The sequence below is a fragment of the Argiope bruennichi genome, chromosome 8, assembly GCF_947563725.1.
Source record: "Argiope bruennichi chromosome 8, qqArgBrue1.1, whole genome shotgun sequence".
NCBI lineage: Eukaryota > Metazoa > Arthropoda > Arachnida > Araneae > Araneidae > Argiope > Argiope bruennichi.
The window spans coordinates 86,529,783-86,546,726 of NC_079158.1; the positions used below are offsets into that span (position 1 = coordinate 86,529,783).

Below are 16,944 nucleotides of genomic sequence, written 5' to 3' on the forward strand. Positions count from 1 at the left end.
GTCAAAATATTCTAAAAATACATGTTGTTGTGTAATAATTTCAATCATTTTTTAATAAAATATAGACAGAGATAAAATTTTAAGGAAAAATTTTAAAAAGTTAAATATTTTAAATGAAGCAATGGAACTGAAAAACTGTTGAAAAAAATCTATCTTAAAACGAGATTCATTTAGTATTGTGATGGTGCTTGGATTAAAAGAGTAATTATTAACTTTAGAATCATGAAAAATATATCATTACGAAAGATCAATCGATGCTAAGCGTTTAGGCCCCAGACTGTTACTTGCAGCACTTAGCTCATTTTTGCTGGAATGGGAGGTTGAAAAAGAACCAGGAAAGAAATGTTGAAAAAATGGTTTTTTGAATAGTTAATAGCGTTACCTACACCCTTCATCATGCCATGACACAAATTACCGAGCTGCAACACTCTTTCTCTTATATCACACAGAGCCTTACTGTTTGGTGTCCCTGTTTAGTGAAGTGTTTGGTTGTCCGTTTAATCTGTTTAGTTACCTTTCCTGTTGTCAAGAGAATTTTGAATTTTTGATGTTACTTCTGCAATCTGTAATCTTTACGATTATAGCCAGAGTTAATTTCATCAATATTTAACAATTCCTTTAAAGTTTAATTTTAGCTGTGATAAAACTAAAAGCTGTAAAGAATATTATATTTTACTTGAAAATACACATGTTTTATCTACTTAAATATACATTTTGGAATACAATATAGATAATGTATATGAATTTAGATGGCATTATGTAATATTTTAAGTTTTTCAATAAAATGTGAATTTTTTTATTCTTCTGGTAGTTATAATTAGAAATCATAGACATTAATGCCTTCAAGCCACTTTAAAATTACGGTTATAAATAATGATAAATTTCTGTATTTTAAATCAAGGTAGCTTTGATATAGGTTGTAATTATCCTCAATGAAAAAAAATTGAATGTATCTGTAATCCTTATAATGTACATAATGAAATAATTCATGTTTTATTTATACTGTTAAGAGCTATATGCATATTAAAATCACATGAAAAATCTATGAATATCTTCAAGATACTAAGTAAGAACGATATTTAAAGAAAATTTTCCATTTGTGATTTAAAAATAAAGATTTTTAATTTAATTAATTCCAACTTTTTTGTCATTATGAGGAGATAAATATCTTAATTTTCATATTTGTTACTTTGATTTTTTTTCAGATTCAATTCTAGTATTAAGTATTCTTAGAAAATCAAGATTTAATTAGATTAATTAATTAAATGATAATTAATTTCTGCAAATATCGGAAAAAAATTTACATCATATATAACATAGAATTGTACAGTGCTTCAAAATTCAACTCACTAAGAAGTAAATGTTTCTTTATAAATATGATAACAATGAAATTAAATAAAAGAATTTTTAAATTTATGAAAACATTGAAAAATAGATCAACCTGGTTATTTATTTCATTATCCCTTTAATTGATTTTAAAACACTGTTTCGTCTTTTATCATTTATAATTGTGTAGAAAAACATTTAAATTAAAAAAAAAATCAAATTTTTCATACATTCCATCCTTTGTTTTATAAGTAAACAAATTATGGTTACTTTTTTCTTTGTAAATCATATCTTGATGACTGGAACTTAATCTAATACGAGCTTTTCTCTACGTATGTAAAACAGGGAATAAAAGCATCCGTTTGCATGCAACCATTATTCTTCTGTAACGGCGAAAATTAGCTATATTTGCACATGCAGTTCTAAAATAATTTCTAATTCAAAAGTTGTTTTTATAGTTTTCAAGATGATTTCTTTGAAATATTTTATTTAATAATACAAATTAATTCAAAGATTGATGTTTTTATTCAATATCATGCCAAATGATTTAAGTAATAATTATCGCATGAAAATTATTAATGAATGATCTGAATGACAAAATAATTGCCCTATCATGATAACAATTTGATTACCACCATTTTTTTAATTTTTTCATTCTATTAAACTTTCTATGAAAAAATTATAATAATATATTTTCTTACTAAAAATAAGTTTCCAAACATTTTTTTTTTAATTTTATAAAATTTTTCCTTCTAATATTTTCGTTATTATTAGCATATGAAAAAGAAATACTTTTACTCCAACATGAACTGCAAGTAAGAAATTTGCTTCCACTTCAATTTCGTATGAAGTTATTTTAAAAAGTAAGACTTTTCGTTTAATTTATACATATTTCAAAAACAATCCTAGTCCTGAGTAAAATAATTCACAGTTACAGAATACTGTTTTGACTAAAGAAATTTCCCTGTCATAGAGAACAATATTGAAAAGAAAATAATGATGCGCCAGGTAAGGCAATTAGAACTTGACATAAATCGTAACCGCAGTGATCGTGATAAGAAATAGATAGAATCTTAAGAATTGCTAGATTCGTGCGAGGCGATTTCATTACAAAATGACAAAGATAATAGTTCAACTGCTGTCTGAAGACAACACACAAAAGATCGTGCAAAAATAATTAAACATTGAAGCATCAAAAACCTGTTTCATTAATTGTAAATTCCTGAAAGTGCTTTAAAATACTTTCAGATCGATATCAGTTAGGAATGCATGAGTATATGTGATGCATAAATGTAAAAAAATAGTGCAGTCAAATTTTAATTCTTAAATATTTAAGTATGATTACTTAAATAGTTAAGTACGATTAAGTAAGATATTGTTTAAAACTAACAAATACAGAAGTCAATATGATAAATATTTGTTCGTAATTAAAAGCATAAAAATAATTATAAGAATTTTTATAGTATAGTATTACAGTATTTTTATAGTATTTTAAGTCATATTATAACTTAAAATATTAATAATATAATGCATAATTCTAAGTTAATGGCATTCATTTCAACCGCTTTTGGAGGAAGGAGATCTGTTTTTGTTTTATAAGATTTTTCTTTTATGGATCACAAGAACTCATTACTAGCCTCCATAAAGAATTTATTATAAGAATTCTATGGAAGAATTATTAATTATTCTATGAAAGAATAATGTTAAATGCATGATAGGACATTTAATAAGGTAGCATGTTCCCTGGTAAAAAATATTGCTACAAAATACTTTTCAACCTCATTCAAACGCATCAAAAAAGGCGAGGTGTAAAATAATATTATGTATAGCTAGGATGAAATTGAATTCTAAAATAATAATGTAAATTGATCATTTGTCTGTTAAGGTTTAAGTTTGGCTAATGACATATAAAACATAAACTTTTACCTGGAAAAGTGAAGAAAGTTCAATAAAATGAATTGATAGTACCATGTTAAAGAGCATCTATTTTTTTAAAGTATGGTTGTATTGTTTGCCTGCCTGCCTCATAGATCACGCAGCCATAATCATTTTTCAAAAGAATATTAGCTTAGTAAATTTCCAACATTGAGGGCCTGTTAGCACCTTAGGCTGTATTAGAAAAAAAATATAAAAATATTCAAAGTCATCTCACATTTTTTATGTAAATGTATTATGTAAGATTTGAATATCATTTCATGTGAAATGTCATTCCTAAGAATTGAATCTCATAAGGAATGGAACGACATCATCGTCTAATTTAATTTTAGGGGTTGTATATTGATTTTTAATCTGACCATGGTTTAATATTCTTCACTGCAGTTTGCAATAGTCTTTTATAGATGATATATGATTTCCCGTAAAAGTTCATATCTTACTTTAACATCGAATTATCTCATTCATAAAAAATGAAAAAGAAAATGGCAGTTTTCTTTGTAAATTGACGTTCAAGAAATCTTTTAGAATATCAAACTCCATGTCTAGACTCCCATTCTTTTATATCCATGCTTTTTCGATAATGACCGTTGAATGTTTCCATTTTAAGAATGAAAAGCGATTTTTTTTCCTCCTGCTATAAGTTGGTCTTCCCTTTCCGAAACCATTTTTCGCTGAACTGTGCAATATTTTGACTCTCAAAAGTACATAAAACATTAGTTGATCCTTTCTCAAAAAGTTTGCATTAACCATTTGTTAAGACTATTTGATAATAGCTTGAAAGGTTCGAGTTATATTTATTAGACTGTAAGAGAGGAATTATTATTGTAGGTTATTAAGAAAAAGCAAAATAGTGTTTCATTCAAAATTCGATTATAAAATTGCAACAAAATTTTCTGCGAATCATAAGATATAAGGGCCAAGAGAATATGAGCATTTGATAAAGCAAATGGAGTTTCTTGAAATGCAAAATAGTCATTTCATTATAAGGTAAATCAGAATGGGACTTAAAATTCAATTCCCTTCTCTCAGATATCTTTCCGAAATTGAAAAACAATATATATGGAGTATAATTTTGTCTGAAAGATGTGCAAGATAAACTAGAAACTTTGTATTTATTATGCCTTTTAATGATGATATAATCTGATTATTGATATTTAGAATAGATGTAGTAGAAATACAGTACCTACAGCCTTTTATTAAATTTTCTGCAAAGTTCCGAACTTTAAATGAAAGATTTTATGTCTGAAAACAAATGTTCCCCACGGCATTCTATGATTATATGTTGAATATGTAGGAATTCTACTTTGGGCATTTTGCAATTAAATTTTTGGACTTGGGATATTTGTAAAAGATACTCATGTTTCCCTTTGATCTGAAGTTCTTGCTGACAGCCATTAGTCCACGAATATTTATTTTATTTCCTCCTATTGCATTTAATCTGAGAAATGAAAGCATTTCAATCGGAATTATAGTTTGGGTTATTCGGTTTATTACTTGATGAAATACATTATTTTGATCTTATTTTTGATAGAACGGATAATACATTCAAATCAGTTGTTGTGAATATATATGAATGTTCGGTAATAATTATGATCGTTATGTCTATTATCAGTTAAAAGAAAAGAAAAAATAGTCCTTATTGTAGATATAATTGTTAATTATCATATTAAAAAATATAACATTTACAAAACTTAAAATAAGATCTTTTTCATAGAAATACCTTGTAAACTGGTGGAAATGGGATAATCCATATGTATTTAGAAAACATAAGTTATGATCCTCTAAATATTTATTTTTAAATCTTTAAGTCTCTTGCATTGTTATCAGAGTTTCTCCATATTGGATTATAACGTTATAGTCTCCAAAAATTATAAATAGAGAAGGAAAATTTTGAATTAAGCTATTTAAATATCTTTGAATAATATATTCATTACAAAATAAATATAAATTACCTATGGTTTCAAGTATTTTTTTATGCATTCGGACAGTAAAAAACCAACAAATTAAATGCATAAAACATACGCTTTCTTACAGATGTTCATAGTTATATGTGAAAATATTTAGAATATTGATTTGAAGAATATCATGTAAAAGTTTGTTTGAAAAGCCAAAATGATAAAAATAGAATATATATATATATATATATATATATATATATATATATATACACTGCGTAAAAAAAGTAGAAGGACAGTGTCTTTTTGCCAATTAACATCTCTTATTTTCTCCTAACTACCAGATATTTATGCAGATTTAGTTTAATGACCCTTGTTTTCATTTTAGGCAAAAATTAAACATCTACCACTAATATTATTAAGAAAATTAGTATATATAATTTCCGATGCGTAAAAAAAGGAGAAGGACACTTGCTAATATATTTAATTTAGTGAGTTGTTCTTTATTTAAATAGTGATTTTGTACTTTGTTTATCCTTTTCTGTCAAAAAAATCTTATTTGTTTAAAAATTACGTTGTTTCTCCGTTCTGAGAAATGCCTAAAGGAATACCTTTGAACGATTTGCAAAAAGAGCAGATTTCAGCATATCAAAATGATGGTAAAGGTGTCAGAGAGATTGCTCGATTGTTGCAGGTGAGCCCAAATACAGTTTCAAACTTTATAAGAAATCCTTATAAGAAATTGGAAATAAAAAGAAGACTGGTAGACCGAATAAGTTAACACCACGTGATGAAAGAACACTTGCTCGTGTACTGAGGAAGAACAAAGGAAGTGTTTCAAAGGCAAGAAATCAAGCAGGACTTAATCATGTGACGAAACAAACAGATTACAACTATATTAAAAAATCTAAAAAATTCATTTTCAAAAAACGGAAACATCATCCTAAGTGGAAACAAGCTCACATTGATAACCGTTTAGCGTGGGCTAAGGAGCACATGTCCTGGACTATAGAATGGATTTCTGTGATATTTTCCGATGAAAAGAAATTTATTTTAGACGGTCCAGACGGATATCAGTACTACTGGCATTGTCTGGGGACTGAAGGCGAATATTATTCAACACGACAAATGGGGGGAGGGAGTTTAATGGTTTGGTTGGCTGTTGGATACGGAGGAAGGACAAGTCTGGTTTTCTTAAATGGTAGGCAAACACATACAGAATACATTCGAGTGCTGAATTCTGAGCTTCTTCCTTATGCCTCTGACATGGGGGGTGAAGAGTGGAAGTTTCAGCAAGACGGAGCTTCCATTCACACCGCGACTGGAGTCAAAAATTGGTTCCTAACAAATAATGTGGATGTTTTACCATGGCCAGCCAAAAGTCCTGACCTTAATATAGTGGAAAACATCTGGGCAATGCTAGTTCGTAGAGTTTATGCTGACGGAAGGCAATTTGATTCGCAAACTCAGCTTCGAGAAGCATTGAATGACTCGTGGGACAATTTTTGTCAAACTGAAATTCAAACTCTATACAATTCACTTCCAAACAGAATATTTGAAGTTATAAAGGCCAATGGGAAGACCATTCCTTATTAAAGTCACTATTTTTTCATTCATTATAATGCTGTCCTACTACTTTTTTTACAAAGTTTCAAAAAAGAGAAACTATTTTTGTTGCCATTAATATTTTAGTTTGAACATCATAATTCTGATGTTAAAATTGTATTTTTGAAATATTTGTTAAATGTTTCTAATAAAAAAAATTTTAGTAAAAATAAAATATTTTTCGGTTATTGTTACAAAATCAAGTGTCCTTCTACTTTTTTTACGCAGTGTATATATATATATATATATATATATATATATATATATATATATATATATATATATATATATATATATATATATCCAAGAAAAGATTGTTAGTTTCAAAACCTCCTTCAAATTAATGATACAATTATTCTATAAGTTATTGTTTCCAATACAGAATATGTATATGACTTAATTTATAATAATTCGTTAAAAGACTCAGTTGGGGTTACATTCTAAAAACATGCTATATTTATCGAATGCAAATTTCTACAGATACAATAGCCGTTAATTATTTACAGAATAAATTGAACTCTTGAGCTTGTTGATAGCTGTAAGTATCGTATCTATCAGAGTAATCATCACAACATAATTCACATATCTTAGCGCTTCTAATTTCCTAATATATGGATGAATCACCTAAATGAATTTTGTATGATTTATTAATAGAAACTAATTAAATTATTTTCTTCAAAGTTTGTTCAACTATAACAATCAACAGGATAAACATTCTGGTAAAGGATTTATTATTAAAAATTAAATAACTATTTTGTTTTCATTTAAGAACTATTATTCTATCAAGAATGAACTGTATATGGTTTCGTAGATATTGCTAAAAATTCCACTTTCAGGAATAGACAAATAATAGAAAGTCTAAAAAAAATTCCGTTTTCTGGATATGTAAGGTACCCAACAGCTGGTCTAATGATCCCATGTTTCATTTTTCTTAGAATGACTTCAACTTCAATAAAAGTGGAAACAAATATATGAATTGGGCATTCAAATGCGAAATATTCAATAGAATTTCTTAAAAATGCACAAACAATACAATGGGAAATTAGGAGGGTATTCACAAAAAGTAGGATTAAAAATCCTACTTTTTTTGAATAAAATTTTGTTATAGAAAAAAGGTTAGTTTATCTTTAATGCAGCTGTTTTTATAGAAAATATCTTTTTACGCTCTTTATGTCTTTATTTATTCATTCTAGAGCAATCACATGTGCTTAGTAATTAAATTTTGAATCGACCATCAAAAATATTTAATCTTTTGATGGTAATCATTTTTTTTTAGTTTTCATTTCTTTGGTCAAATTATATTCTGATTTGAAATAAAAAAAAAAAATTAATCTGATAAAATAAGGGAATATTCTACATACTTTTATTTTTATAAAAGTGTTTTTAATTTAAAAATATTAGATATTAAATTATTTTATTCCCCATCAAGACGCGATACAACAGAAAGAATGAAGTAAAATTTCAAACAAAAAAATAAGAATATAAAGGGTGCTGCAAACATTTTGTTGAATAAATATTGATATTATGAATGATCTTCTAAAAGAATTTATTCCCGCATGTGCTTAAATTAATTTACACATTCAGAAAATTAATTGAATATTTTTTTGCCTTGTTAAATTTTTCCCCCTCTTAAATTTTTTTTATTTTCATAAATAGTTTTGATTATTTTCTACAAATTAAATTAATAAGAGACGATAAAATTCACAAAAAAGAAATAAGATATTATTTGTAGGTGTAATGCATGTGCTAAGACAACAGTTTTTCTGAAATTATTTTATTAGACACTCTTAACGTATCTTGAAGCAGAAGCATATCCCATCATGCACTGAAGAAAAGTATGTAGTCTTTAAGTTATATTTAAAATACAGCTGCCATTCTATCAAATGCTTCATCAATATTTATCTAATTAATAAAAAATCTTGATTTTTCCTTTTATTAAGTATTTTTTTATTATGTTCATGCAAAAATAAATATAAGAAAATTAATTAAGTTCATATATGCTAAATTTCATATATTATATACGATTTTTTATTTACAATATACGATTTGTTTATTTAGCTTCATTTATTGTTAGGGATGAGGATTTATTATTAAAGATATGTTAACCACTTGGTAAAATATAAAGAAGAAGAATTTCTAATTTATAAATTAACAAATGAACTGAATTATATGCTGATTATGGAATAGTATATTTTCCTGATTAAACTATACATATTTAACGACACCCAAGATATTGCAATATTAATCATTTTTATCGAAATTTCAATGGAAATTAATTCAAATAAAATTAATAATTTGTTTAAGAATAAGATTAAAACGAATAGAGAAATTGGAATCAAAAATTCTAAAAAGAAAAGTTAAACATTGCATTTTCAAGAATTTATTTAATTAAAAAAAATGATGACCTTTAGATTCAACAAATTTGGATAAAATACACAAAAATTAGAAGATTTAAATTTCTGAAACTACTCCAAATCTTCTCGGACAATAAGTGGATTTCTTGCGTCTTAATAACTTCTCATTTTATGCTGAAAAGATTACAATTTTAATCAATTTGCTGTGTAAAAGTGAAACTGGTGATTGCCGGATTAAATGAGAAGAATTACTGACAACAAAAGAGCAAACTCTTTCGTTCCGAAATCACGTCTGCGCAATGCAATGTGACGTCACGAGAAAGCGCCCCCAGCTAAGAGCGAAAATTCGAACTTCGGATCCCAATGCTGTTCAGTCATGCTTCAATCGTCTGAGCCGATGGTCGATGCCAGTTAAACCCTGTGTTTTCAGCTTCTCCACACGAGGACTTACGTGAAGGAAAAAGTTGTTTCAAAGGGTGCATTGAAAATTGGTCGCTTATTAGTGATTGAATTTGAATTTCACTGTGTTTCAAGTTACATATATGTGGAAATCATGTAGTTTTTTTGGAAATTGTTTGAATAATTCGGAGCAGTTTAGACAATTTGTGAACACCAAACTATGAAATTTTTAAAATTATTTTTTATAAAAAAATTCTAAATTAAATTTAATCATTCTGAATTTGAAAGAAGATTTATTCCTGAAAATGGAACTTAGTGTCAAATGAATTCGAAATTATCGAATTCGGAAATATGAGATTCATGTTTCTAACAAAATAAATGTGTAATAATTTACTTACTTATATTGGAACATATTAAAAAGAGATTGCATTTAACATAATATATAATTTTAAATTTTTTCACAATTGTCATATATCATTTTTTAACTGAATTTCCGAAAAAATCATGTAACAGAAGCTTGAAGAAAGTATTTGTATAATATACTAAAATTTATCAATGATATATTTGGAATGGAAATATTTTACTGCAAACTTCATGTAATTAATGACAAATGATATAAGACTGCGAAATAACAATGGGAAACTAAAAGTGTTTCTGCAAAATGCATTGCTTTGGCAATTTAAACTTCATCTCAATAATGGATAATCACTTCTCAAAGATGTTTGTAATCAAGTTCATTATACTGCTTCTGTTTATAAAGGAAGGTAAGTAGAAACTTTTAATAATTAATTTTTTGGATAAACAATAATTATCAATATTTTAGAACTTATTGAAGCTAATGTATTTGTGACCTTACATAAATACATTGTCATATCATTGCTATAGATCATAAAATTATTGATCATATTTATTCAAGATTTTTTTTTATGTTTTATAATAATTAATTTAATTATCTTGTATTTAAGTTAGCAAAAATATTCTTAAGATATTTTCCTTAATTTTTTCTCGAATCAGTAAAAAGTTACAGTATTGAGTAATAAATTTAATTGAGATTTGCATACTGAAAAAGTAAAATTTAGGATGTCCATTCAAAAACATTTTTTATTAAATCAATATGTATTTAATTTGGTACTAATTATTATCGATTAATATCGATTTCAAAGAGCCTAATATTAATTTTCAGAATATATTCTTGCATGTAATATCATTTTTATTTTAAAATAAAGTGGCTTTCTATAATTTAGGAAGAGAAAATTATGTATATTTCAGTAATAATACCAAATTCAAATTTAAATCTTACAATAATTTGTCACGATAAAACTGATAAAAGAAAACATAATTTCACCTCAGTAGTTGCTAAAATAATGCAATTGAAAATGAGTTAAAAACCATTTATTAAAAAATCAAAAAAAAAGATCACATTTGATTTAAATATTATTCTAAATTAACTTAAAAATATAATTATCATTAATCCTCCGAAATTATTATTATTACCTAGATAAATTAAGACTACAATGCTAGTCTTCAGGGCGTTAAGAAAAGATTCTTTATGAAGATTATTCTTATTAAGCAGCTTCATGATATTGAAGTTTACAAAAATAAAAATAAATAAGATACATAAAAAGTACGTTCTCGTGAGAGTTTTACTTGGACCAATATATTTTTTTCTTTTGCTTTCAGCTAACTTTCTTGTTTAATATTTTATCATTAATCCATATCATTCACAAATGAAAGTAGGGTGAAAAATATGAAAATGTTTTGAGCTTAATCATGCAAAGCACATCTTAGTGATTTTTCTCGATACTTTGAATTTTATAATAGTTCTAAATTAAAACGTTAATAGATGGTCCTCTTTCTTTTATGGATTATAAAACTTTCTACCTGAGTTTATATTTTTAACTTTAAACAGTTTTTAAAAATCATTTTTTTGCTCTTTTTTAAAGAGTTTTTTTTTAAATGTTCGAATTATATTATGAGAATTCAAAGAACATTATATGAATGAATGAATCCTATCGTTATCCTAAGATGATTTTATGTACAGTCTGTCTAAATAATCTTAAAGAAAACATGCGGAATTATTAGTAGAATTTGACATATATATATATACATGTGTTGTCTTTTTTCTGTTCTTCATATTTATATTCTTACCTACTTTTGTAATACCAGAAATTCTTATTATAAATAAATATTACGAAATGTTAGAATTTAATAATTTAAGTACACTCAGATGTATTTTAGTTATAAGAAGTTATAAATAATAATATAGTTTATTTATAAATAAGAATGCATTTTAGTTTTCACTAATGCATATAAATAAGTCGCAGAACTTTTGATTCAGAAATAACTGTTGCACTGTCAGAAATAATAGTTGTTCTATTGCCAATAAAATATTTATTCATGATCTTTGTGTTCTGGATGTTATCGCCAACTATCACTATTTTGATTTAATATAATCTACTTTCATAAGCTTCCAGAGGAAATGTAATTATCGACTTTTGACTAAAGCTGATACTGCGCATTCAGGCTTGTTATAACTTTAAGACAAAATAGTTCCAATGGGTCAAGGTTTTTTCCCCTCAATTGAAAAAAAATGACAATTATTGGGGAAAATGGATGGTTTATTATATAGCTTAGTTATTACAAAATTAGGAACTCAATCATACGTTTGGCCCACTTCGGGATTCAATAATTTATACCCTGAAAATCTTTTTGGCATATACTAAAGAAACTCCCAAATGGCAGTTTAGTTGTTCATTTGACTTTTTCTCAAATTGTGTTCAATTATCGACTTGATGTTCTGGGTTCCAGGATTCTGGGTTCTGGGATGAAACATTCCAGGGTGACAGCAAGTGCGTTCTAATCTGGTCCAAAATGTGAATAATTGTGGGCAAAATCTTGAAGAGATTATTTGACTTATGTATCTTGGAGCAAAAGCTCTCAGAAATCATGAAACGATTCAAAAGTCGTATTTTTCACCTTCTGGGAACTTTTTGGCTTTAAGGCAGAACAGATGGGAGGGAATGAACATTTCTGCGTCAAAAATGATGTTTTGACAAGGAATGTGCAATGTGTTTAAGCTATCCTAAAATGAGCAATGGGTTCATGATGACGTACAATGTGTTAGCGCAAGAAATTGTACCAAGAACGGAACCTCTTTTTTGAGCTTACATAGTTTTCGATATTAAGAACAATATCCCGACACAAGTGAAAAATGTCTTAAAAAATTATATGATGCAATAGAAAATCAATTGAATTGAGGATTCGTTACCAAGATTTACTGAATCAATGGAATTCTAATATGATATCACTGTATGTCGAACCGCTGATTTTGGTGATGAGGATTGAAATCATAAAATATGATTCTTGAAATATATTCATATATCTTAGTTGATATTAAAGATCATTCCTGTCTGTGGGCTTGTTTCATGTTGGATGATTGAGATCAAATCCAACAGATCACAGGATCTTGTTCTATTACTACCGATTTTGGTCAGATATTACGGTTCTGGCGATATGATACGACGTCGTTTACTCATTTCTGACCATTCCTCGAAATTATAATGTTCCAAACCAAATGTCAAAGGAATATTCAACTCGCTAATTGAACATCTTTGAGTTTATTGATAGGAATTCTAACGTATATTCATATAATGAATTTCAGAACATCAAAGAGGTTTTGGTACAATTGAAGTAGAATGCTCCAACGAAATGGAACCTAAAATTAATCCTTTAATTAGATAATCACTCTTTGAATACCTCTGCCTGACTAGTAATTAAACTGGCTGGCAGATCGCATATTCAGTTACTAAACAGGGAATTTTTATCATTTGTGTCTAAATATTTTGGCCTATAAAATTTCATTACAATTTTACCAATTCCTTTGTTTTATAACATTCATTTTCTATTTAATTTCAAAGTAACTTCAGATTGTATCTTTAAACTGTAATTATTTAAATTAAACCAGTGCAAATAATCCTTCCAAAATTGTCTCGCATAATCTCTGATAGCATTTTCTTACAAAAGATATGAAATATTAACCCTTGGTGTGAATTTAGCCTTTTTACTGAATCTGTTTCGTGACCCTTAAAGAGGTTTTTAGCTATTAATCATTGGCATGCTGTTAATAGTATATGAAAATTTGTGTTTAGATGAGATTTTTCCACCGATTGAAACAAAAATTTGTCACAATACTACACTTATATTCACAAAATCCCATATCAAATTTGATATATTTGTCATTGCGTCTTTAAATTATCGCTTTTACATTTTTTTTTAAAGTACAGATGACAGATGCTCAATCTCTTCATGAATTTGGCTCAAAATTTAATGAGTATCTAGACTATAGATGTTAATTCTACTAATTGTATTTATCTATCTAGATCCTTACGTTTTATAGATATCATACTAAATTATATCCAGATATCCGGTCACACAGACTTCCTCTGAACCTATGTTGCTAAAAATTTGACAGAAATCTTTTATAAAGATTGTATAGCAAATTTTACCCATGTGGATCCATCCATTAAAACCATCCGTTAAAAGATTTTTTTTCAATTATCTTTATCACAGATATAGGCCAGTTTTCCAAATTGTGTTTATTGAATTGGGGATTGTCTAAACTCGTAACTCGTAATTCGTAATAACTTGATTGTCAAACTTGTAATTTGGAGTTTAAATTTTTTGACAATTATTATATTTTCTCTATATTACATATAGAAGAAAGTAAAACAATATTTTTCTAAAAAATACTAACGTTTTTAAGTAATGGAGATTAAAATCAAGAAATAAATTTCTAAGCATATGTCCTTGAAATACCAAAAGTTCCTATGTTGAAAAATTATTTGAATTTTTGCATTAAGAAATAATTTTTTTGGTTTGGCTCATTGGATCTAATCTGCATGAATACAAATCTAAAAAAAATTCATTCCCCATAAAATACACATATTAAAACTTTGCTATACTATTTCTAATTTTAATATATATTTTAATGCATTTATTTGTCAACAAACCTATTTCTAAAACAAATTTAAATGATAAATAATCTTATTTAATAAAGAAACTTCTTGCCATGAATTAGTATTTAAAACTTTTTAACACTTTCATTTTGTTAAACTTGTTAAAAAGTATATTTATTGAAAGAACTTTATTTTTCAATGACCATATTTTTAACAAATAATCTCTGCATTTTCCCCCCATTCAATTTTCATTTTTATTTCTTATAAACAAAAATGAGGTCATTTATAAGCTCTTATTGCAAAATATATCACATTTACTATTTAAAAAAATATAAATGATAATATATTTAAAGCAACAGTTTTTTAACTGGAGTAATAATTTAAATACCATCACATTTAATGCATTTATTCCCATTTAATTTTTATTACATATTTTTTTGTAAATGGCATATTTTAAAAATCTAATGTTTTATCATAGTTTGTTTTTGCAGAATCAAGATCTTTCTTTTTTTTAATAAAAAATGCTTGACAGTAATTGAAATATTCATTACACAAATTAATGCAACAGTTCAAAAGCGGAACTAATTACAGCAATCACACAAAACGATAAAAAAGAATTTAATGTTTGAATGGATCTTTTTTTCGAACTATCTCCTTGTTATTTTAGCTTTTGTTTTGAAATGTCTTTAAATGTGGGAAATACTTCGTAAATTTAAGAGTAATTTTTTAGAAAAATAAATCACAGAAGTAAAACCGACATTCTCTCTCGTTTCTTTTTTCTTCTATTTTTCTTGTCAAACCTATTTCTTTTAATTTTCCGTCTGCCGACTATTTTGTTGAACGAAATTTTTTTCAATTTCAAAAACAAAAAAAAAGACTTTTTCTGTCTTCTTGTTAGAAGAAAATAAAAAAAAAAAAGTAAAGAAAAAAGACTATTTCTTCTGTTTCACCCTCCAGTAAAATATTTGAGTGATTCTTGCAATTTCTTTGGGAACTGATCTTTAAGAATATTCTTTTGTTTTTGTACTAACACTACATTCTGACGCAAATTTCTTCTTTGTTCAAATAAATGTTTGCTAATTAAGCACTAGAATACTCTTGATTTTTTTGCAAATATTCTCTATTTTATTTGAAAGAAATGTTTTATAATACTGTAATAAGCGATGAATTCGCTTGATTTGTTTTAAAAGTTAAGATCTAATTCTTAGTAGAATTGTAAACAGCTTAACTATTATTTATTTTTAATTTCCATATTTCTCACATGCACTTAATTTTTTGTGCGCTCCTATATATATTCAAAATTTGCAAATTGCTTTATAATTTATAGATAATGTGTCAATTGGTTTTTAAAAACAAATAATACGTTTACAAGTTAATTAAACAAAGGATAAGGCTATTTCCATTCGTTTTCAAAAATTCATTCTTCGAAATTTGTGAAAAAAATTAAAAAAGAAAGAAATAATACATGCTAATCTGCTTATCAGGTAAACGTAGTACCATTTTATTAAAAACGTTGCGATTGAAATACTGCATAGATTGTATCAAGAGATTTGATTCAAAAATTTATAGCATTTGAATACGATTCGTAAAAGAAACCATGAAGTATACCAAACTATATGAAGACATATTTACAGAAAGTTTATAAATTCTTAATTTTTTTTACAGCATGCTAAAGCAGTGTTATTTTTTTAATTCCAATTTAATGCTTTTTAATTCTAAAGATAATCAACCTCTAGAAGTATTTTCACTTTTTTTAAATAATGCTATAAAAATATAGAGTTCAAGTCATTATTTCACTACCTCTTTATTCAATATTTAAAATTATGACATGATTTTTTTAATTCAGTAAAAATAAAACGTTGAAAGTTTAAAGAGTAGAAAAGAAGTAGTAGTTGGTGTCTTTCATACTTTTCCAAAACTAATAATAATACTAATTTAATGCTTCAAAGACTAATCAAATATAATTGTGAATTCCCTAAATTGGATTATTGAAATATAGAGTAGCTGCTTATTAAAATAAAATCGTTCACACATTCAGCACATTTCTTCAGTCTCCATTTTATTATATCTAGTTTGAGACTATATGAATAATTATTTATAAGAATATTTTTTTATTAGAATAGTTATAAAGGAATAAATAATCAGCAGGATATTGTTTCTGATAAAAAGTAGTGCTTGTCTGTAAATTTAGGATTTTGTGGTCAAAATTAATAACATTATCCAATAAAAATTATCTCAGATCTGCTGCTTTGCCATTTACGTTTGTTAAAAAGCTGCATTAAAATATATTCTAAAAATTAAATTATATCTTCTTCCTTTCCATCTACGTAGCACTGCATAATAATGAACATTATATTGAACCAAACTAAATTTAATGATTGATCTGACAAAGTAATATTCTTTTCCAAAAACAAAAAAAACAAAACAACGAAATAAAGTATTCTTTCTTTCCAAATACCTTTATATTTATTTAAG

At 26.4% G+C, this 16,944-nt stretch overlaps 1 protein-coding gene across 1 annotated transcript in view; it reads left to right on the forward strand.

The window, feature by feature from the left end:
• Positions 1-10,059: 10,059 nt before the first annotated feature.
• LOC129980683 (cell adhesion molecule Dscam2-like) overlaps positions 10,060-16,944 on the forward strand; it is a 550,882-nt gene continuing 543,997 nt past the window's right edge. Inside the window, exon 1 of the mRNA XM_056091064.1 lies at positions 10,060-10,278. Within this exon, the coding sequence (XP_055947039.1) occupies positions 10,176-10,278 (103 nt within the window). The 5' untranslated portion in view covers positions 10,060-10,175. The remainder of the gene's footprint in view (positions 10,279-16,944) is intronic.